The 25366-nt window shown below is 43.3% G+C and overlaps 1 protein-coding gene and 1 pseudogene across 1 annotated transcript in view; both read right to left on the bottom strand.

Moving 5' to 3' along the window:
• Positions 1–25366, bottom strand: part of LOC126204449 (afadin) — a 711881-nt gene that overhangs the window by 446258 nt on the left and 240257 nt on the right. The window contains exons 3-4 of the mRNA XM_049938836.1: positions 5618–5810; positions 3474–3583 (exon numbers count right to left, since the gene is read on the bottom strand). Of these exons, the coding sequence (XP_049794793.1) occupies positions 3474–3583; positions 5618–5810 (303 nt within the window). The remainder of the gene's footprint in view (positions 1–3473; positions 3584–5617; positions 5811–25366) is intronic.
• LOC126204524 (5S ribosomal RNA) lies at positions 17210–17327 on the bottom strand (annotated as a pseudogene).

The raw sequence follows: 25366 nt of genomic DNA, 5'->3' as shown, positions 1-25366 counted from the left end.
TTTAATTCGACTACATTCCATTATCCTCATTTTGCTTTTGTTGATGTTCATCTTATATCCTCCTTTCAAGACACCGTCCATTCCGTTCAACTGCTCTTCCAAGTCCTTTGCTGTCTCTGACAGAATTACAATGTCATCGGTGAACCTCAAAGTTTTTATTTCTTCTCCATGTATTTTAATACCTACTCCGAATTTTTCTTTTGTTTCCTTTACTGCTTGCTCAATATACAGATTGAATAACATCGGGGAGAGGCTACAACCCTGTCTTACTCCCTTCCTAACCACTGCTTCCCTTTCATGTCCCTCGACTCTTATAACTGCCATCTGGTTTCTGTACAAATTGTAAATAGCCTTTCGCTCCCTGTATTTTACCCCTGCTACCTTTAGAATTTGAAAGAGAGTATTCCAGTCAACATTGTCAAAAGCTTTCTTTAAGTCTACAAATGCTAGAAACGTAGGTTTGCCTTTCCTTAATCTTTCTTCTAAGATGAGTCGTAAGGTCAGTATTACCTCACGTGTTCCAGTGTTTCCAGGGAATCCAAACTGATCTTCCCCGAGGTTGGCTTCTACTAGTTTTTCCATTAGTCTGTAAAGAATTCGTGTTAGTATTTTGCAGCTGTGACTTATTAAACTGATGGTTTGGTAATTTTCACATCTGTCAACACCTGCTTTCTTTGGTATTGGAATTATTATATTATTCTTGAAGTCTGAGGGTATTTCGCCTGTTTCATACATCTTGCTCACCAGATGGTAGAGTTTTGTCAGGACTGGCTCTCCCAAGGCCGTCAGTAGTTCCAATGGTATGTTGTCTACTCCGGGGGCCTTGTTTCGACTCAGGTCTTTCAGTGCTCTGTCAAACTCTTCACGCAGTATCGTATCTCCCATTTCATCTTCATCTACATCCTCTTCCATTTCCATAATATTGTCCTCAAGTACATCGCCCTTGTATAGACCCTCTATATACTCCTTCCACCTTTCTGCTTTCCCTTCCTTGCTTAGAACTGGGTTTCCATCTGAGTTCTTGATATTTATACAAGTCGTTCCCTTATCTCCAAAGGTCTCTTTAATTTTCCTGTAGGCAGTATCTGTGTTACCCCTAGTGAGATAAGCCTCTACATCCTTACATTTGTCCTCTAGCCATCCCTGCTTAGCCATTTTGCACTTCCTGTCGATCTCATTTTTGAGACGTTTGTATTCCTTTTTGCCTGCTTCATTTACTGCATTTTTATATTTTCTCCTTTCATCAATTAAATTCAATATTTCTTCTGTTACCCAACGATTTCTACTAGACCTCGTCTTTTTACCTACTTGATCCTCTGCTGCCTTCATTAATTCATCCCTCAAAGCTACCCATTCTTCTTCTACTGTATTTATTTCCCCCATTCCTGTCAATTGTTCCCTTATGCTCTCCCTGAAACTCTGTACAACCTCTGGTTTAGTCAGTTTATCCAGGTCCCATCTCATTAAATTCCCACCTTTTTGCAGTTTCATCAGTTTTAATCTACAGGTCATAACCAATAGGTTGTGGTCAGAGTCCACATCTGCCCCTGGAAATGTCTTACAATTTAAAACCTGGTTCCTAAATCTCTGTCTTACCATTATATAATCTATCTGATACCTTTTAGTATCTCCAGGCTTCTTCCATGTATACAACCTTCTTTCATGATTCTTAAACCAAGTGTTAGCTATGATTAAGTTATGCTCTGTGCAAAATTCTACCAGGTGGCTTCCTCTTTCATTTCTTAGCCCCAATCCATATTCACCTACTATGTTTCCTTCTCTCCCTTTTCCTACACTCGAATTCCAGTCACCCATGACTATTAAATTTTCGCCTCCCTTCACTACCTGAATAATTTCTTTTATCTCGTCATACATTTCATCAATTTCTTCATCATCTGCAGAGCTAGTTGGCATATAAACTTGTACTACTGTAGTAGGCATGGGCTTTGTGTCTATCTTGGTCACAATAATGCGTTCACTATGCTGTTTGTAGTAGCTAACCCGCACTCCTATTTTTTTATTCATTATTAAACCTACTCCTGCATTACCCCTATTTGATTTTGTATTTATAACCCTGTAATCACCTGACCAGAAGTCTTGTTCCTCCTGCCACCGAACTTCACTAATTCCCACTATATCTAACTTTAACCTACCCATTTCCCTTTATAGATTTTCTAACCTACCTGCCCGATTAAGGGATCTGACATTCCACGCTCCAACCCGTAGAACGCCAGTTTTCTTTCTCCTGATAACGACATCCTCTTGAGTAGTCCCCGCCCGGAGATCCAAATGGGGGACTATTTTACCTCCGGAATATTTTACCCAAGAGGACGCCATCATCATTTAATCATACAGTAAAGTTGCATGTCCTCGGGAAAAATTACGGCTGTAGTTTCCCCTTGCTTTCAGCCGTTCGCAGTACCAGCACAGCAAGGCCGTTTTGGTTATTGTTACAAGGCCAGATCAGTCAATCATCCAGATTGTTGCCAATGCAACTACTGAAAAGGCTGCTACCCCTCTTCAGGAACCACACGTTTGTCTGGCCTCTCAACAGATACCCCTCCGTTGTGGTTGCACCTACGGTACGGCTATCTGTATCGCTGAGGCACGCAAGCCTCCCACCAACAGCAAGGTCCATGGTTCATGGGGGGGACACACAAATTACTTTCTTCTTATTTCTGCTCTAATTTCATAACAGATATAAATGAAGCAGTCTAGCAGTCAAATTATTTTCTTAATTTAAACCACAAATGTCTGTTACCTCCTCTTCTTATTCCTGATTGGATAGGTGTTTAATGTGAATACCAATCATTCTTATCAACTGCCATATTTCAAGACAGAACTGCCCGACATTTAAAATGAGAATGTATTTCAGCTCATTAGCAACAGGAAATTCGAATTGGAATATACTACATAGCTCAAAAATTCATGTACGCATACTATACAACTTCTCTGCCCACAGCTGACCTAGGCACTATGTTTTGGATTCAATATTCAGAGGATAAATGATAATTTATGACAAATTACATGTGCTGAATAACATAAATTGAAATAAGTAATTCATGCAACAACTCACATAAAAAATGAATTAAATTTAGAATAAGATATTGATCCTCGCGGACAAGAGGCCCTAATATAGAATTTTCACCTGAAAGTTAAGAATACTGAAAACTTATTAAATTTTTATACATACCCATGTTAAGTGTGTCCTACCTTATTCACTAAAATTTCCACAGCAGCAAATCCAGAAAAAGTACAAATAAGACTTAAGTAGTGTATTAGAATCTAAATTATTATTCACATAAATGCTAATTTTAACATAAGCAAGTCATACACAATTGCAGTTTCTCCATATCTGTGCTTCAAATTTACATTTAATGATGTGTATCTTATGCAAGTAGTAGTGTGGATTACTTATAAAACATATTTTCTGAGTGTATAAATGACAGTGATTTTGGAAATGGACGCCTTACATTTGTTTTGTCATCAATTCTTCTGAGGAGGAATCGGCCTTCTCTGTCATCGATGTGCCAGTTGAGTTGTACCAACAGAGGTTTCTCGTCCATTCCCAACCTCCTCTCTTCTGTAACAAAAATCACATTATCGCAATAAACAGTTTAAGATCTTACGAATTTATTCCTTCAGGATTTTATTCATCCTTTTTCATAAATGCAATTCATTTCCATAATTTTATGGAAGTCAAATAAAGAAAAAGGAATTGATTCTTTGTAGTAACACAATATAATGCCATAGGTGGCCAAAGAAACCAATATGAAGTGCATTTTGTATAAAACAGAGTAACACACAGTCAAAGTTGACAGAATCTCCTCCTCTGGAACCACGACTTCCTTCTATGGAATGAGAGGAGAGGATTAGTCATAGTAACTACACAACAATTACACACAATACCTATCTACGTTAAGATGAACATGTTTCCTTTCCTTGTTTCTCACCCTCCCAAAGAGGATAAAGTCAGCAGGACAAACAAATTCAACAATACACCAATGATGATACTGAATACTGCAGCACAATTAACAGAAAATTGATGACCATGAGAAGCAAATACAAATGTATACTCGAAACATGTTCATTCTCAGTCAGCCACATTCAACGAAGCCATTTTTAGGCATGTGCAACAGCACAGGGTGGCAAAATTTTGGTGACGGCAAAATACTGTCATCGAAAAATTACTTTTTAACTATAATTTTAATGTTTATTGTATTAGCTTACACATTCAATAATTTGATGGCAAGGTATTGACAAATTTGTCTACATCTTATTAACGTTGTATTTTATTATTAGTCCTTTATAATACCTTCCATGTAAGAGCACATTAATCTCATAGATTACACTATTAAGTAGCTCTCAATGTAATCACATAGCTAACGAGATCTCGTGTTGCGTATTGTTCAATTCTTCATCCATTCATGTTTATGTTGGCATCATACACAACACAACATTGCTCCACGTGGTTGTCAACTTAAAACTAAGGTATGTAACTGAAGTACTAACTGGTCATAGTGAAGTTGTTTCTGTCATTTTTTATACAAAGATAACATGTTCGGGTTTCAACACTCTGCATCAAAGATAGATTTATTTATTTACTTATTTATTTATTCCTAGTTCACAGTAATTGTATGGATTGAAGATCTATGTTACCTGGTGCTGTATATTGAAAGAAAACTGAAGAAAATAGACAGGGAAAGAGTAAACTCTTACAGAAAATATCACCCTTGGAATCATATTTTAGTAATAAAAGTAAAAGTGAACTGCATGGCTCTGATCACTCCGGTGAAGTTGTAGTTAAAAACAGTAACAATGAACAGCGTAGCTCTGGAAGTATAGTTAGATTACAGTTCTAAATGGTAAACAGAATGTGGAAGTTGTAACTTTCAGAGTTCCAGAAGGATGTCAAGAATCTACATGCCCTAACACAGATGATTTTCCTGTTCCCAATAACGACACATTTTATTGAGAAAACACTGACCAGACACTGGAGTATTCATTTAAAAATGATATTAAGCGAAGTAACTGGGTATTTAACTTCAGTGATTTTCTTTATTGTTTTTTAATATTTAACACAAATACGTGCTTTGGGTTGTGTGTTACTTAAATACTTCACTAAAGCTTAAAACTGAAATTAATGCTTACACAGCTTTATTGTCTGTAGTCTGGAAATGAATAGCAATGCTGAATTTTAGGAGCGGGACATAAAATAAACTACTGCACACGTTCTAAACATGATCCAACATATTCGTATTAAATAATGAGCATGGCATTTGTTCCATCAGGGCAACATGGGGTACTTAAATGGAACCTGCATAAGGTACGTAGTTGCTGTATGCAACAGGTACATATTTCACAGGTTTCTAGAAAGAGTAGCACCAACCGCCACTCGAATTGGGTCAAAGTAGATGTGCTGTAGGTGTAACACATATAAGTTGCTCCAATGGTCACTGTACAATATGGTTATGTAAGTTTGGAACGTAATGAGAGATATCGAATCTTGTAATTAGTCTGACTTTAGTGAAAGAATTCACTTGGCATTGTGGTGGTCACACTTCCATTTGATAATCTACTACTGTTAGCAGGTAGCTTGCATATGGTGTTAACTAACCTCCATTCTCATGGATCTCATAAAGCGCATACTCAGGAACAGAGAGCATACGCATGTCTGGCCGGAACTTCTCGACCAGGGTCTCGATGACGGCCTGCGTGGTGGCATCGGATGCGACACGGATGCACTTTGTGGCTACCTTCTGCCCAGAATCCTGGAAGTAGAACCGCATCACCCCGTGGAACTCCAGGTCCTGAAACACAAGGGCAAGTGTTTCAGCCTCATACACAATGGACCAATCAAAAGGAAAGGTTCTTGTTTTATGACAGTTTGCCATTGCCTAGACAATTAACTTTTGTCTTTAAGAATTGCCTGGTGGATTTGTTATTTTGTACAGGTGGAAACAACTGTCACAGCAAGATCAAGAGAGTACCTGCAAAAGGAAGGAGAAAGCAGTAAGCAATCTTAGTGACACATTCCATAGATGCAACAGCTATATATGTTTGTGAAAACAGTCCTCCACTAGCAAAGAGAGGACGATGGTTATGTTTGGTTTAATGTTTGCACAATTAATACAACATACTCAAAAACTGATAATCAAGTATGTTCACTTAAAAATACATATATATATTAAATTAGCATTTCTGTTGACAATATTTATGTGAGGTTTTGAGTTTTGCAATCATGTTTTACTATGCCTCTCTCTCCTATGCATCTGTAAATGTTTGTCAACAAATTTTGATTTGTTATGGATAACACAAAGACTGCCAAACATGTTGTAGGAGGGCATATAGATATAAATGAAGGCTAGACTCATTAAATACTCCAGAAGGTTTGCCTTTGTTATGCGACCTATGTATCATATATAAAAGACTGAATGTATGTTGTCGACCAAGAGAGCAGTTAGGCTTAGGAAACCCTTCAAAGTGCTATTATTGTGTTGGCAAGGTATCAGGGAGAAGAATGATTTGTAAGCAGTGAGCAATATGCTTGTGAGTCAACCAACAGGTGACTTCCACATACAACAGACATGAAAGCTCCTTCATAACAGCGATATGTGCTGCTTAGTAATTATGACTTTCGTCATAAAACAACACAGCTTACCAAACACAGTAATGCTAGTGCCAACATTTCCTTAATGTCATACAATGAATGTGTGCCTTTTGCGATTTTTCCCATGGGACCATCATTGTCGTATGGTATGAGGCGATGTTAGTGGTAGCCTTTGGACGGAAGCCCTTCCTGGCGCCACAACTAGCCCTGGACGTAATCTGTGTACCCATCTGACTGCGGCTAAAGCAAATCTCATGTTCAAGTGTGAAAACGTTTTGTGAATGTTTGCGTAGCGTGTATCTGAACTGGGACGTGGGTGCCAGCGCGGTATTTATCCAGCTGGTTGTGGAAAACTGCCTAAAAACTACATCCAGACTGGCCAGCTTACCAGGCCTGTCGTTAATCCGCGAAGCAGATCGGATCGGCGACAGGCCAGCATCCTCGTATCGCGGGTGTGGCGCTTTAACGCGCTACGCTAACCAGACGAGTCAATGTGTGACTCACATAATAAGTATGAAATTTCATTTACTTGTCACAGAGTTCCGATTTACCTAGTTCTTTCGTACCAACAACAATTATAATAATAATTATTATTATTAAAAATGAGAATTATTTTCAACAACGGGTGGTATCTTGTGTCAAAAACATTCAGAGCGGGCCAGGTTAATTACTCCCGATGTATGAAGCAGGCTTTAATCATGATTTATGATATGCGAAACTGCATACTTTTGATTTTCTAATATATACACGCAAGTACACGCTAACTTTTCTTACGTGTATCACGTCTTCGACTAACTTATCTCCCATTATAGGTCTACGAAACTATCCTATCTAATTTCTACCTAAAACGCTGCTGTAGCTCAGAATCTCGTACACACGTTGCCAAAGATATATTAAGAATTATTAGATTATCACTATTTTCAGTATACTAATGGTAACTATGGATATCGGCTACAAAAGAGAGTTAAGGCAGACGTTAAAGAGCTCAAAATTTTGTTGAGATTTTTCCTCGTGTTACTCGTACCTTGTTAGGGATCTAACTTATTCTACAGTTCTTTTTGGTTTTCCTTTTTGATCTTTAGAACGAGTGTTTAGAACCAAAAGATAGCAATATTCTTCGTTAACACATATGTTTTATTTCTGTGGGAGAAGTATTATAAAGAAGGTAGTTTTATTCGAGGTGGTCGTTGCGTGCGGGGGCAGATACGTCAGCGATATGGCGGTGTGCGCAGTAGGAGAGACTGAAGTGTGCAACTGCAGCAATACGAGGGGGAGTTGTGCCGGCGCGTACAGAAGAGTGGGGACCTGTAGGACTTCGCGAGGGTGTGAGGGAGAAGGCTGAGACGCTGAGACGCTAAGAGGGTGACGGCTGAGAGGAACCAGGGCACGCGGCCATGCCGACTGTCAAGTGGGGCAGCCCAGTCAGGGGCAAAAAGCCCCGCTGCGGGAACACTTTCTGCCCGCGGCGGGAAGAGGGCGCGTCAGTTTCGAGCCAGCGCGACCAATATTACGATTAAGGTCGCGTACCACAAACCTGCATTCACTTTCTGAGGTGAAAACGTCTATTTGTTCGTCTATTCTTGTTTGATAAAATACCCACAGATTTCGATGGTTAATAACTACGAGGCTAGTATTGCGTAAACAATGGTTGCGCTCACAACCTGTTTGACGCGCAGTATTTGATCTGCCTGTCATGTCTTCGTACTATTTAGTGTACGGTGAATTAGGTTTGTGAACATTAATAAATTAGTGTAGCATGGCAAAGCGTTTAGCCAGGCTATTATTTCGGGTTTCATTGTGAGGAGCTTACGCAGCACTACTAGAACCCGAGACAATAAAAATACTCTCCAGAATAATGGTGAAAGTAGGAATTAAATTGAAAATTATAAAATAATGAAACATGTCGCCGCAAAAAAGCTTGGAAATATGATCGGAATGATAGACTACGCAAGTCAGAGGAAATCACGCGTCAGAAAGAATACATAAAGCCTAGAAAGTCCAGTGCCGAGCGAATGCGAGAGCTGCGACAGTGTCGAAAATGAAATGGAGAAAACCGGCGCAAAGCGATTACGTAGCTGACCTATTGGGCAATACAGAGCCCAATGACAATCCAAATTGTGATTATCTAATGCGTAACAATTATACTATTCTGTGTAACCACTGAAAGAGCCTGATAATTAAATTAGACATTAATAGGTAACACTTCTTATGATTTAACCCCGACGTTTTCCATGATAATTCTGTGGCGCGGGCCCGATCTGGGCACAAGCAGTTTCTTTCATCTTGTATATTCCGGCAAGACAACTGCGACTGTGTTTAAAAAAGCTGATGTTTAGTATGTAATCTGCCACCAATTGCTTTATTATGTTTCAAATTTTTTATTCATTAACCAGTTTTTTATCCACTGCAGGCACATTATGAGAGGCTGAGTATTTACAGTAACTTTTATAATTTTTACCAAGGGTAGCTAGTCGATGGGATAGTGGCGCTGGTGAAACTCTATACACGATACGTACTCTACAGGTCACTGTACACTGTACAGTGGCCGGTAGTATATTGAGGTACGCTCCCAATTTCACTTGCCTTATACTCACAGATGCATTGTGGGTCGACTTCATCCTCGTCACAGTCGAGTTTTTGATAATTAAAACTTAAAAGTTCAGTCATGTGTTTCATTGGCATTCTGTATCAAGATTGTGAACCCAATTTCCCTGGACCAACTGTCGTTAGATTTTAGAAGTTTTTTATATTTTTTTTAAAGCGGAGTCTTAATGTGTCGCTATTTCTATCAGTACTTCATTTTGCAGGTGAGATTCATGATACGTGATTGTTTCGTTCTTTTGCGTAATGTAGGTTCTGTTAGTTTCTTTATTTTGTCAGGGCCATATGCCTGCGCAGTAATCTTCGTGTGTTTTACGTTATTTTCGTATACAGGTCCACATTGATACTTTTATACAGTTACTTTTTTTTTTTTTTCAAACAGTCCGCACTGACCAAGTCTACTGAGTCTGAAATTATTGGTTTGCTAATTTATTCGATTATGAATGAGATCGGTTTTCACACTAAAAGGATTCTTTTCAGTCAGTTTCACGTAAGTGATGTGTCTTTAAGCTCAGTAGCACATGTAGATTGCTAGTTCAACATTCCCAGATTTGCATTCACGATCTCACACACACACACACACACACACACACACACACACACACACACACAAAGTAAAGGCTACTCACTTACACCTTCGAACAAATCCAACTCTCCATTCGCCTTCCCGAGCACGGATTCAAAGTGTTCGTTCCTTTCCATATCGCGTCTTAGTATTATCCCAAAATACCGTGTAGCCTGCTCAAGACGTTCAGAACTAATTTTGTAACCGGATACTATCGAGTTCTCTCTTTTTGCTGTAACTATTGTCTCACATTTCTTCATATTTAAAAAGACCTTCAATTAATTAAGCCCAGTGAAAATTTTTCGTTCAAGTCTTGCTGCATTTCCTTAGGATCGTCCAAAGACGGCACTTTGGATATAGTTTTATTGATATAGCTCTACCGAATTATGAACACGAATAGAAAACTGTGTTATTACTCGCTTGCTTAGCTATCGTCGATCCGGAGGACGGTTCGAGCACCACAGTGTTTATCACGCGTGCTCCTACTGGAGACGGTATGCCACTGTCTTCCTCCGACCTTCGAAGTCACCTAGCGGTTGGAGGGTGACCTACAATTTAACCCGCACTCCGAGCCATGGTGCCATTTTCACACTAAAAAACACTGTTAGAGACGAAAGAAGTGACACGAAAATCCTTTGCCTGACCGGGAATCGAAATCCAACGCTCTGGATCCGACGTCTGGCACTTTATCTCTGCGTCACTGTTTAAAATCGTAAGTCTTAGTGTGCTGCATGCCACATATTTGATTGTTTACGACAGAATAATGCTGATTTTTCGTAGTTCCCCAAATCATTTAGGGCAAATGCTGATGCAATTACTTGAAGAAGGAAACGTTCCTCATTCCATTTCAATGCGAGCAGCTGTTACTCCTGAAATGGCCTTGTCGTCGACGGGTCTATTACAAGTCCACCTTCTTTACTTCATACAGTTGTGACGAAATCGCAGGGGTCGCGCGAACAACTGTGACGATGTCAAATGAAGAGGAACGACGGACGAAATCTGTTATGTACCAGCGTAGATCAACAGCGTCTGAAACTGCCAGCCTGTGGCACGATCCCAGTAGCAGACCGCCTTACTAACGTCTTCCAAGGACAACTAAGACATGATTTTCAACATTGCGTATAGCTACTCCGCGAAAGTTAAAATTTAAAATGATCCCATAATCTACTCATTAAGAGCTACAACCTTATGTTGAATGCTTAACGCAATACCAAGCATTAACGTCAGAAAATTTAAATCTGTGTTGAGACAACGTAACTCACGGCGCGCAAAGTAGTAGACTATATTCAGCTAGTACTTGAAAATGAGAACACTTATTGACTTCCGGCAAGTTTCACCCATAGTCAAAATGATGTTACGAAATAAGTTTATCGCTTAGTATGTTTTCGCCGTTCAGACAGTATTCAAAGATACCACTGGACGTACTTGCAAAATCATACCACTATGCGATATAAAGTCCGGGAGGTATGAGATTTTATACACGGGAGTTTGATTACTTAAAAATCGGTGGCGGGGGATCAGCGGTGTTCTCAAAAAGGCACCTTGGGCTGGCAAAATCGTATGAAACGTGGCTCAGGGGAGAATAAATACACTACTGGTCATTAAAATTGCTACACCAAGAAGAAATGCAGATGATAAACGAGTATTCTTTGGACAAATATATTATGCTAGAACTGACATGTGATTACATTTTCACGCAATTTGGGTGCATAGATCCTGAGAAATCAGTACCCAGAACAACCACCTCTGGCCGTAATAAAGGCCTTGATACGCACGGGCTCTGAAAAGTTAATCATTTGCGTATCACAGCATCTTCTTCTTGTCGATTAAATTTCGCGTCTGTAGCACATCATCTTCGTGGTGTAGCAATTTTAATGGCCAGTAGTGTACGTCGAGCGCCTTCTAACTGCTTTGTGTGACGGCGGCCGGGCGCCAGTTTCGGCTAGAACCAGGATGCGTGCTGGCGGCTGTACCTGCCAAAGCACGGCGCGGCGTCTGGAGGTGGCGACACTGTCCAGGCGCCGCGGCTGCAGCCGGCCTGGGAAATTCCTGCGGGCCCCGCGATACGGACAGGGCGTTGTATACAAACACGTGCTGCGTCAATGGGCGCCTTGTGTAGGCCGCCCGCCGCACGCACTAGCGCTATTTTCGAAGAGCGAAAGTGATTACGGCGGCCGAGGTGGTGGGGGGAGTAAACTGCAGCCAACAGGTTCCCGCGCGGGGGGCGGGGGGCAGAGGCGCGACAGCTTTGATCCCGACCCAGCAGGCCCTCGGTCGACGGAGGAGCGTGGGGGGAGCTGATCGCAACAAAAATCACGTCGGAGCACAGACGTTAACGGATACACGTTGGGTGGTAAGCATTTTACACCCGAGTCACAATCGTCACTTTTGGTACGGTGCCCACGTACTTCCCACGTTAATTTTTTTCAGCGCTACTGGCTCTTCGGTAGTGTTTGAAGAATGATAGAAGCACCAAAATGCATTTTCAACAGGCTTTCGCAACTGCTGAAGGGTATTTGGCTGGCATATTCTTTCTTCCCTCTGAAGGTGATGCGTTACGTTGTATCGCTGTCAACGAACAGCGTAAATAGGTAGGCACGGACTCCCAGAGTTTGTCGTCCTGTTGACCACGAAGTCATTACAGGCAGTGCACGAACTCCAACTGAACAGGGAAAAGACAGGAAATTGGCCGTATCCTTTCAAAGGAATCATCCCAGCAGAGCCGGCCGCTGTGGCCGAGCGATTCTAGGCGCTTCAGTCCGGAACCACGCTGCTGCTGCGGTCGCAGGTTCGAATCCTGCCTCGGGCATGGATGTGTGTCATGTCCTTAGGTTAGTTATGTTTACGTAGTTCTAAGTTCTAGGGGACTGATGACCTCAGTGGTAAGTCCCATAGTGCTTAGAGCCATTTGAACCATTCCAACATTTGCCTATCCGGGTATAGGAAAACCGCGAAAAAAAGACGAGAGGCATCATGAAGTTTTAATTATCATTTCGAATATAATTATGAAGTCTGAAAATTAATTTTTTGGCATCTGTCAACAGTCCTGACACACACCGAAATCCGCACGCCGTTAGAAGATTCAGGTCAACACAGGCAGTCCATGTCTACAACGGAGTTCCGATGTAGTAATTCGTCTTCTGTGGCAGCGGTAGTGCTGCAGCTGTGTCACGCCACTTCAGACAAGTTCTTTTAAGAGAAAAGCTGCAAAGCAGCCCTAGGTATGCAACCACTCGATCGGCACACTTACGATGCCAATTGCCTTTCTGCAAGCACCCAGCACTACTGCGAACGTTTTCTCTGTAAAGGCACACTTTTTAAACTCTCAATAAATGCGAGCAGGTACCACCGAGGGTGTTGCCGAACTGGGGGGCGTTGGAGAAACTCTTTGCCATTTTATTCACGCACGAGTCAGTGTTAATCCACCTGTGATCCCGCCAGAGGACTGAAAAACTATAAGCACCCTTTGCTGCTTCCAGGTCGCGTTTCGAATTTCGTCGAATGGTACTGAACGGTACACCACAGCAAAAATTGCGGCTGCACTGTACTCCAAATGAGCGGGTTCATTTCAATGACGGTGCTAGCCCATGATGTCCTTAGAGATGAACTGAACCGTCAGGGAGATGTCAGCAGTATCAAACATTGTCAAGAACGTCTTCGTGTTGCTCATCGCACTACAAACTGTCTTTTCCGACCGTAAAATGTGTTGGAATCGACGTCCCAATGGGTGGTTTCACTGACGACCTTTGTGCCATCCCCCGAGGCCTCTAGTGTCGATTCTGAGCGAAGGTTTGACTGTGGGTTAGAGGGGTGAGTGACGACCTTCCCATCTTGTGATACGCCCACGGTGATATTGATCAGCAATATGGTTAAATATGGTGCCAATACGACATCTTTTACCTACCAACACATCAGTTGAACTTCTGAGATCTGGCCTTTTTTTCAAGTGTCCACACCTTGCTGTCTCAAGCGTGGCCGAGCTCGAGGTAGATGTCACAGGGCGCCACGCTTTTGCACCATTACAGAGGAAAGTTGTAGGCACCTTTGAACCAAATTTCAAACTTCTGCGTCGCTACGGGAGACAATTACGGGGCTTCGAAATAGTGATTTTTAAATTGCGAATCGTATTTTTATGAGCTGACCTATTCTAATTTCGACTCCGTTATATTGTAGTCATAGATTAGTGTGTTTTGTAAAGAGCACTGTTTTACATTTTTGAACATCTGAAGCACGTCGCCTGTCTTTGCACCACTCTGGCATCTTACCAAGGACTAAGCTAATATTTGTGCAGCTATTTCAAAGTCTTTCATCACATCATCTGTGAAAAGTCTATGGTCACTATTAATCTTGTTTGCCAGGTCATTAACATACTACGATGTGCAGAACTATAGATCTATATCTCTAACGTCTATCAGTTGTAGAATTTTGGAACACGTATTATGTTCGAGTATAATGACTTTTCTGGAGACTAGAAATCTACTCTGTACGAACCAGCATGGGTTTCGAAAAAGACGATCTGTGAAACCCAGCTCGCGTTATTCGTCCACGAGACTCAGAGGGCCATAGACACGGGTTCCCAGGTAGATGCAGTGTTTCTGACTTCCGCAAGGTGTTCGATACAGTTCCCCACAGTCGTTTAATGAACAAAGTAAGAGCATATGGACTATCAGACCAAGTGTGTGATTGGATTGGAGAGTTCCTAGATAACAGAACGCAGCATGACATTATAAATGGGGAAAAGTCTTCCGAAGTAAGAGTGATTTCAGGTGTCCCGCAGGGGAGTGTCGTAGGACCGTTGCTATTCACAATATACATAAATGGCCTTGTGGATGACATCGGAAGTTCACTGAGGCTTTTTGCGGATGATGCTGTGGTGTATCGAGAGATTGTAACAATGGAAAATTATACTGAAATGCAGGAGAATGTGCAGCGAATTGACGCATGGTGCAGGGAATGGCAATTGAATCTCAATGTAAACAAATGTAATGTGCTGCGAAGACATAGAAAGAAAGATCCCTTATCATTTAGCTACAACATAGCAGTTCAGCAACTTGAAGCAGTTAATTGCATAAATTATCTGGGAGTACGCATTAGGAGTGATTTAAAATGGAGTGATCATATAAAGTTGATCGTCGGTAAAGCAGGTGCCAGACTGAGATTCATTGGAAGAATCCTAAGGAAATGCAATCCGAAAACAAAGGAAGTAGGATACACTACGCTTGTTCGCCCACTGCTTGAATATTGCTCAGCAGTGTGGGATCCGTACCAAATAGGGTTGATAGAAGAGATAGAGAAGATCCAACGGATAGCAGCGCGCTTCGTTACAGGATCATTTAGTAATCGCGAAAACGTTACGGAGATGATAAACTCCAGTGGAAGACTCTGCAGGAGAGACGCGCAGTAGCTCGGTACGGGCTTTTGTTGAAGTTTCGAGAACATACCTTCACCGAGGAGTCAAGCAGCATATTGCTCCCTCCTACGTACATCTCGCGAAGAGACCATGAGGATAAAATCAGAGAGATTAGAGCCCACACAGAGGCATACCGACAATCCTTCTTTCGACGAAAAATACGAGACTGGAATAGAAGGGAGAACCGATATACTCAAGGTACCCTCCGCCACACACCGTCAGGTGGCTTGCGGAGTATGGATGTAGATGGCTGTAAATGTATTCACGCACGAGTCAATGCTGACCCACCTGTGATGCCGCTAGAGGAGGGTGCGAGACAGGAGGACTGAAAAACTATAAGCACCCTTTGCTGCTTCCAGATCGCGTTTCGAATTTCGTCGAATGGTACTAAACGGTACACCACAGCAAAAATTGCGGCTGCACTGTACTCCAAATGAGTGGGATCATTTCAATGATGGTGCTAGCCCATGATGTCCTTAGAGATGAACTGAACCGTCCGGGAGGTGTCAGCAGTATCAAACATTGTCAAGAACGTCTTCGTGTTGCTCATCGCACTACAAACTGTCTTTTCCGACCGTTAAATGTGTTGGAATCGACGTCCCAATGGGTGGTTTCACTGACGCTCTTTGTGCCATCCCCTGCGGCCTCTCGTGTCGATTCTGAGCGGAGGTGTGGCTGTGGGTTAGATGGGTTGGGTGACGACTTCCCATATTGAGATACGTCCACGGTGATGTTGGTCGGCATTGTGGTTAAATATGGTGCCAATGCATCTTTTATCTACCAACACATCAGATGAACTTCTGAGATCTGGCCTTTTTTTCATGTGTCCACACTTTGCTGTCTCAAGCGTGGCCGAGCTCGAGGTTGACGCCACAGGACGCCACGCTTTGGCACCATTACAGAGGAAGGTAGTAGGCACCTTTGAACCAAATTTCAAACTTCTGCGTCGCTACGGGAGACAATTACGGGGCTTCGAAATAGTGATTTTTAAATTTCGCATCGTATTTGTATGAGCTGACCGATTCTAATTTCGACTCCGTGATACTGTAGTCATGGATTAGTGTGTTTTTTGAAGTGCACTGTTTTACATTTGTGAACATTTGAAGCATGTCGCCTGTCTTTGCACAACTCTGGCATCTTACCAAAGACTAAGTTAATATTTGTGCAGTTATTTCAGAGAGTCTTTCGTCACATCATCTGTGAAAAGTCTATGGTCACTATTAAACTTGTTTGCCAGGCCATTAACACGAACAACGAAGATCCCAAGACACTACCCTCAAGTTACTTTTATTTTTGTCAAAGACTCTGCTTTCAAGATAACGCCTTCATTACGACGAAATCTTCAATCCAGTCACTCGTTTGAAGCACAGTACAGCGCAGCTCTGCCAGGGCAGGAGCCACGGTATTGAGGGCGTGCAGCGTCCAGCTGGAGTAGCTGAGTAACGGACGCCTGGAGGCAGCGACCTCTTCTCCCCGGCAGGTAAGTCGGCCGCTGGATGCCGTCCAGCTGGGCAGAAAGCGAGCCTGCAGACCGCACTGACCGCAGGCGATGGGGGCAGAGCGCCCGTGGCGTGGGAAAGCCCTCCTCGCCCAGACACTGCACTCCTACAAGCAGTGTCGCGGAGTGAACGCGCCGAGACGGGCAGGAGGCAGAACCTAGCAAAGAACCAGGGTCGCTTGCAATCGCGGATCCAGGTTCGGTTCTGGGAGGGGCCAAGAACCACAGTGAGTTACAGTCTCCCCTCCCACCTCAGAATTTACCTTGTGGTCACCCGAACCTTTAATCTGACACACGTATAATTACAGTAATAAAAAAATAAAAAAACTCCGTCTACAGGCCACAAGTGGCCCATCGGGACCATCCGACCGCCGTGTCATCCTCAGAGGAGGATGCGGATAGGAGGGGCGTGGGGTCAGCACACCGCTCGCCCGCTCGTAATGATGGTATTCTTGACCGAAGCCGCTACTATTCGGTCGAGTAGCTCTTCAATTGGCATCACGAGGATGAGTGCAACCCGAAAAATGGCAACAGCGCATGGCGGCCTGGATGGTCACCCATCCAAGTGCCGACCACGCCCGACAGAGCTTAACTTCGGTGATCTCACGGGAACCGGTGTATCCACTGCGGCAAGGCCGTTGCCCATAATTATAGTAATAATAACAATAATTTAATTTTTAAAAGTTTATGGTAACATTCTCAGAATGAACGATAATAGGCAATTCTCTACCTTCCTCCCTGAATGGAAGTTAAAAACAATTAGAAACCTGAAATTAAAACAGATCTTCAGGAAATAGGCATTACAAACAAAATTCTGCAGAACAGAACTGCATTCAAAACTTTCACTGAGAAGCATCAGTTTAATGCTAATGGAAGTGCTACATTTACGAGAACATGGACAGAAGAACGTAACAAAAACTACATTGAGACGATGAAGGGAGTTTGGGAGAAAACGAAAGCAAGCACATCAGCGAAATAAGTTCAATCGAGGTCAATAGCTAGGCACAACGCAGTAATACTGATAATAATAATAATGCCTTCGAGACAAAAAATACGAAACCTGGAACAATATGGACAGAAGAAAGGAAGAGACAACGTGGAGAGAAGATAATGTAGTACTGGGAAAACAAGAAACGAGAAAGACGAGGTATTTGCAGTGTCTTCTGAAGTGACCCTAGAAACGTGCCCGTCGTTTGCCGCTCATTTCTGAGAGTTTTTCTACTTTACCGTAATTTTATTCGCCGATTTGTGTTTTATGCCTTTCGTTCTTGTAACAGGATCCCAATACCCCTTCAAAAAGTATGCGCTCTTTACTCAGGTCCGCCAGGAATTCTTGACAGCCAGTCAGGAACACGTTTTCGGCTGGCTAACATGTCCTGCTGTATGACGACGTACGTTGGAGTTCTGGAGCAAGCCATTTCTTATTATGTTTCAATAATCACGTCAAAAAAAATTACGTATTTTTTATATTTTCTTTGCAGGTATTTATTGTGGCCCTGGTGCACAATGATATCCCAGCGGGCCACAGAAGCGCATAAGGCCGCCAGAGGAATCAAAAGGAAATGCCGCAACCGATCTCCCTTTCAGTAACGTGTTGAGTCATGTTTTCGCTCTTCGCAGCGGCCTTGTACGGTACTGAGTGGCAGTGACTGCCATGCCTAATCAAGACTGCAGACATGTAACTGCAAACAATCATAAATAATTACGTAAACGTATTTTTTTTTCGATATGATAGTTAAAACTTTAGGGTTACCTCTGGTAGGTATTTCCAGCTGTTTGGTAGATTCTCATGTTTTCCTGCTTGTTTACGAAGTGCTTCTAAGTCCAAACTGTATTTCACTGTGAACTCTCTAGCGTTCTCGCTTCCCACGCCCGGGTTCCCGGGTTCGATTCCCGGCGGGGTCAGGGATTTTCTCTGCCTCCTGATGACTGGGTGTTGTGTGGTGTCCTTAGGTTAGTTAGGTTTAAGTAGTTCTAAGTTCTAGGGGACTGATGACCATAGATGTTAAGTCCCATAGTGCTCAGAGCCATTTGAACCATTTTTGTGAACTCTCTGGGTGTTTTAAATTTTCTAATTTGTGGATTTATGTAATTAAATTTTTCTTTGCAAAGCGCCATGTGTTGATGCATTGCAGTGGTATACATTCTTTGTATTAACCATGAGCCGCACAGAAAACGCTTTTGCCTTTCTTAACGACAGTGTTTCAGAATTTTGAAGGACGGACTACTGTCATTTTTCTGAATGTGCTAGATCACCTGGTGGTTCACGATACGCGATGATCTCGACAAGTTGAAGAGCGCCCTGTAGCCGATCCACCCTGCCGTACGGTAACTTTCAGCGACCATTAACCGCGGAGAGAGACAAGAGTACGTCATGTGCTGACCTCCACGGCGAGCTGAGTGGTGCATCTGCCCGGGCCGAGCTCTCTGAGGTTAATAAGCGCCCTGGCCGGCGCAGCGACACATTCCTGGCCGGGTCGGTGGACCAGTTGCGGTCCCCTGGCGTAAGCGCAACGGTAACGGTAGTGCGCTCAAGCACAAAAACTGAAAGCGGCATCGATGATTTGCCAATGTCGTGCATCTCTAGCTAATACGTCTATTGGAGTTTCGGTGGACTATAACAGTAGGAGGCATGTAGTCACGGCAAAGCACTTGTCTAAATGCATTCTAACTCACTCGCATGCTGATATAACCTATCATGCCACGTGTTCTCAAGTTTCCACTGCGACTCTCAATCGATTGAGCGTGATTTCCAATGAAGAGCACAGCTGGGGCGAGCCAACACCCTCAACCTTTTTCGTTTTACTGTTACACATTCTCTGTAACCTTTCCCTTATACTTGGTGAAGCTAGGTTAACTACCCGTTACGGCATTCCTTTTAAAATAATAAACAGTTTATCCACTTTTTTCCCATCTGTCTCGTTTTCACATCAAAGCCAGATTACATCACAATGTACTAATGGTCCAGGAAAGTTGTAGATATGTTACTTTGTAACCTGCAGTTCGGTACTGTGCCGTAGTGATACGACAAAGCAGCTAGTAGAGTGTAACGGCATTGATACCACATAAGGAAGCATTTGTGGCCTGGCTGCGCCCAGCGTTGTGTGAAAGCCACATCCGAGTCCAAGAGATGAAAGCGGAGGATAGGGAAATTGCGGCCAGCTTGAGAGCTTCACAGCTTGAGGAAACAAAGGAGGCGCATCTCATCCCATCCTGAGGAGATGAGCCAATTAGGAGTTCTCCTCCGGCGCCCTGGATCTGCCTGCGCCGCGGATGGGGCCCTGGCGCACAGTGTGGGCGGAAACTTGTGTGGTGTTGCAACTCTGCAGCTACCCGCTTTGTTACGGAGGCTTAAAGCGACACAAAGTTGCTTATTTACTCTCTAATCCGTCGGCGGAGAAATCCACCACGATTGAACATACTTTTTCTCTCTTCCCTTATTATAATCACGGGAATCATCATGTATTTCTTGTGCTGGATTAATCACAAGTTTCAATGGAGAATAGATGAACTGTGAAGCTGGAATGTTCTGACACATTTTTAAGATCACTGTTGCCAAGGGCCACATGTTAGTCTTACTGCACACTTCCGTACTAACAAGGGGAGGCCGCCAATTGTGAAATTCAGATTCGATTCATACTGCGCATAATAAAAGCTCATGGCCAGCACCAAGATGCACTTCTCAGCCGTTCTCGAGAAAATCGACAGATAATAGAAACCGTTGCGGTGAAATACTCTCTACGATGTACAGCTTACAATAGCGTCGTGGCGCAGCGGTAAGCGCTTGGGTTCGTAATCCAAAGGTCGCTGGATCGAATCTCGCGCCAAAAAAAAAAAAAAGTTGCATGGCGCGAGATTCGATCCGGCGACCTTCGGATTACGAACCAGAGCGCTTACCACTGAGCCACGACGCTGCAGGACATTACAAATCGTAGAGATATTTCACCTCAACGGTTTCTTGTAACTGTCGATTTTCTCGACAACGGCTGAGAAGTGCATCTTGGTGCTTTGCCACATTACACCTCTGGCTATGAGCTTTTATTATGCGCAATATGAATCGAATATGAATTTCACAATTGGCGGCCTCCCCTTGTAAGAGGTAAATTACCTCAGAATATTATTCTGCACGATACTGGCGATTTAAATCGGGCAGCATACGTTAACATACTGAATCGTTTGTTTCCATGACTCCATCTGTCTCTAAGACCTCATCTTCGACGAGCTGCTAACTTCCTTTTTTTGTTGCGGATTGCAGAGGTACTAAATTCGGAATTTGGTCTACTAGTTGTTTAGAAAATGAAATAACCGACTTTCTTCTCCACTGACTTATTTCTCCATTTTATCCAGCAGCACACCAAAAATTTTGATGATTTCGATGTACTCAGTTTCCGGCTGTATATTACATATATCGTTGGTATGTACGTTTTTATACACCAAAAAAACTTACCTTTTTCATCTGTTATACATATAAAGCAGACTTTATGCATCTGTTTAATGCCAGTATCTCCTTCCAAATCGCTGGATCGATTTCAATAAAATTGGCACAGAAAGAGGTCTCACGAATGTCAGCAGTGTAGGGATTGTAACCTCCTTGCATCAGTAGGAGTGGCGATATGGGCTATCAGATAGCCAAATCAACCGGCTTTGCAGACCAGCCTACATGTCAGAGGGCAAGAAATATTAATGCAGGCCCCAACACGAAGGCTGCTGTGCATGACAGGAGTGCTGTGTTGGAAGAGTACTGGCCTGCTTTATCAACATGCGGCCTGGACATCAGGAGACAATATACAAGAAGAGGTGCCAGGGCAAGTCAATGACTTTCAAGTCTCTGATGTGTAGTCTGCCCTTTAAGACAGGCATGTAGTGCTTTGTTGAACGGTACTGCAGGGGTTAGGAGGAGGAGGATTTTGGTGTTTAACGTCCCGTCGACAACGAGGTCATTAGAGACGGAGCACAAGCTCGGATTAGGGAAGGATGGGGAAGGAAGGCGGCCGTGTCCTTTCAAAGGAACCATCCCGGCATTTGCCTGGAGTGATCTAGGGAAATCACGGAAAACCTAAATCAGGATGGCCGGACGCGGGATTGAACCGTCGTCCTCCCGAATGCGAGTCCAGTGTGCTAACCACTGCGCCACCTCGCTCGGTGCAGAGCGACCCTAGCCGCCACAACATGCGTGCGGCGGCGATAATATGAAGACAGCAATGAACACAATGCGTCAAAAGACAAGGAGTGTGGATAGGGACAGGCTGAGATGGAGAGAGCAGGGGTCAGACGGAGTAATGGGGAGGAGAATATGGACAGAGAGTGGGGAGGAAGGGAAGATGAATGAGGCAGGTGGAAGGTCTAGAGGGGTGTTGGGCAGGTCGAAGGCATAGAGGGGTAGTGGGTAGGTGGAAGCTGTAGAGTGGTGGTGGGCAGTAGGAAAAGGAAGAGGGGGAGGTAGAAATGGAAAGAGAGTGGAGCAGGAGGGTAAGGTCAGTAGCAGCAGGGAGGTATGGTCAGTGAGAAGGAGTAGAGGAAAAAGAGAGGGGGAGGAGGACATGAAGACATAAGGATAGTGGGGAGGAGATAATACTCGCGAGAAAGAAGTGGACAGACAGGAGGAGGAAAACGTAAACACAAAGAGGGAGAGGAAGAGGACGTGGTGTGTTCAATATACGTGTTGACCGCATATGTGGGCGAAGCTGCAGGCAAGTGGGTAGTTGTTTGATAATGGTTGAATTATAATTAAAACTGATTTTGGCTGGTATAGATCTGGCTGTTATAATGGTGATTTAGATGAACAAAATTTAACAACTGGAAGAAATATTGTTTGCAAAGTAACACCGAAATGAAAAATATATGCACACATTGCACGTTAGTTGCTAATGTTAACGACTGAGACATTAGGGCACACGGCGTCAGTAATTAAAAATGCATAACAATATGTGGGCACCTGCGCTAAATACTTCTTAGCAGTCTGTTGCTACAGGAGCTTCTAGGTCGAAGCTAAGTTACAGCTTCCTAAATACAAAGCTACTTCAGTGACGAGCGCAAAGTACAGCCTGTCGACAGAAAAGAGGAAGAGGTGGATGTTTTAGACTTCAAGTATTCAAAATGAGACTCAGCCCTTTCATCTGAATTTACTTTGGTCTTCCAGGAATCACATATATAATTAAATAATTCATCATGGTCTCAGTTTTCCTTCATGTTCTTGACTACGCCCCCCCCCCCCCCCCCCCCTCGCCGCAGCTCATTCTACCTGCGGATTATTCTGGGCTCTGGAACTAAAGACACCTACGTATTTTATTCGTAAACGTGTTTGTCTTTTATGTCATGTTCTTTACTGTCCATTCATATAGATAGTTTCTAGTTTTAGTAAACGATTTTTATTGTGAGCTGCTGGGATTTTTAAAATGGATTAAGATTCCCTTGGTGAATCTAATGTCGACTATTCTCTAAATGTGCCCTAAGGAACTTACGTAGGCCCTTAATAATTTTATTTTACTTCACTATTGCTCTCCTCTGGGGTACGGCAGTGGCGAGCGATAAAAGGTATAGCAGTAGAATAGACAAAAAATTGCTTATATCCAGACGTGACTCCTGAAAAAAACTGAGACATTCAAAATGTTCAAATGTGTGTGAATTCCTAAGGGAGCAAACTGCTTCGGTCATTGGTCCCTAGACTTACACACTACTTAAACTAACTTATGCTAACAACACACAAACACACATGCCCGAGGGAGGACTCGAACCTCCGGCGGGAGTGGCCGCGCGGGGAACATTCGCCCGCTGCAATATAGTAGACACAGAGGAAAGACAGCCCACATCGTTTGATAGGGGTTCAACGCACATCCTATGGAGTACGAGTCCTTCCTCACTCCTTCCCGCATTGCCTGGGATAGTTAAAATACGTCTGATGAGAGCATTCCGCCAAGGTCGCGCGGTCTATATTCAGTCTGAAAGGCACTCTTATTTTTTCCGCTAAAGCAATGCAACAAACGACCGGCCCAGCAGAACTGAAACGTCAGCAATAGGCGCTCACAAAAACAGCAACAGGTGTTGGCTAGCGAATCAAGTCTGCGCGTGTTGTGAAGCTGTCTCTTCGGGTGCCACATCTACACAAGTATTTCAAAGAATTCGATTACATCACAGTATCGTAAGAAGCTCTTCGTATACGCCTTCTAATCAAATGCGTGCCTATGGAGTATAGTCTGAGTTGTGCGACTGGATTCGTCAGAGAAGTCACAGTTCATAGGAACTGACGGAAAGTCATCTCGTAAAACAGAAAAGCCGCTGTTGTTAACCTATATAAATGCTTTAGAAGGCAATCCGAGTAGCCCTCTTAGATTCTTTGCTGATGCTATTATTTACCGCCTAGCAAAGTCATCAGATGGTCAATCCCAAGATGATTTTGATCAGGTATCTGTATGGTGCAAAAAAGACAATAGACTCTAAATAATGGGCATGTGAGTCTATCCACATCAGTATAAAAAGAAATTCATTACATTTTGGTAAACAAATGTCGTGAGAGTAGGGCCTCCCGTCGGGTAGACCGTTCGCCGGATGCAAGTCTTTCGATTTGACGCCAATTCGGCGACTTGCGCGTCAATGGGGAGGAAATGATGATGATTAGGACAATACAACACCCAGTCCCTGAGGGCAGAAAATCTCTGACCCAACCGGGAATCGAACCCGAGCCCGTAGGATAGACATTCTGTCGCGCTGACCACTCAGCTACCGGACCGGACTTACATATTGGTTATAAGGTATGTCACATATCTAAAAACGGCCAATTCAACTAATACCTTGGAATTACGATGACAAACTACTTAAATTGGCACGATCACATGCATAATGTTGTGGGGAAAGCGAACGAAAGACTGGAATTTAGTGGCAGAACGCTTAGAAATTGCAACAGGTCTACTGGAGAGACTGCCTATACTACGCTTATTTCACCTATTATGGAGTATTGCTGCGCGCTTTGAGATCCGTATCAGACAGTATTGACGGAGGACATCGAAAAAGTTCATAGGACACCAAGTTTTGTATCACAGTGAAATAGGGGAAAGAGTGTCACGCATATGCTTCACGAGTTGCGGTGGCAGTCACTAAAACAGTAGTGTTTTTCGTTGCGGCGAGGTCTTTTCACGTAATTCCGATCTCGAACGTTGCCCTCCGAATATGAAAATATTTTGTCGTCGTTCACCTACAAACGGAAAAACGATCATTGCAATAAGGTAATAGATATCAGAGCTAACACGCACAGATTTAAGTGTTCGTTTTTCCCGCGCGCTGCCCGGGAATGGAATGGTAGAGAAATTCGACGAACCCTCTGCCAGGCTCGTAACTGTGAACTGCAGAGTAGTCGTTTGACGTACATGAAGATACTATGTGTAGTTGATTATGAAAATACAAGATTTCAGTAGTAATATTAAAGCCGTGGCGGTCTAGGGTACAGCAACAGAGTCCTGGAGGTCTAGCGTTAGATCACGGATAGGGGCGACACTCTCTCGTTCCAGTCACTCAGCCTCCTATCAAATGCATGAACTGTACTCGCAGTTGCGAACATGGACAACCGTCAGCTGTACAATCGAAGGACGACAATGAAAATTTGTGCCGGACCGGGACTCGAACCCATGTTTCCCGCTTATCGCAACAGGTCGACTTACCACGTGGCTATCCGAGCACGACTTACGGCGA

The sequence above is a fragment of the Schistocerca nitens genome, chromosome 9 (assembly GCF_023898315.1).
Source record: "Schistocerca nitens isolate TAMUIC-IGC-003100 chromosome 9, iqSchNite1.1, whole genome shotgun sequence".
Classification (NCBI taxonomy): Eukaryota; Metazoa; Arthropoda; class Insecta; order Orthoptera; family Acrididae; genus Schistocerca; species Schistocerca nitens.
The sequence above is the reverse complement of the archived record's forward strand: the minus strand, read 5'-3'. Positions and strand labels throughout refer to the sequence as shown.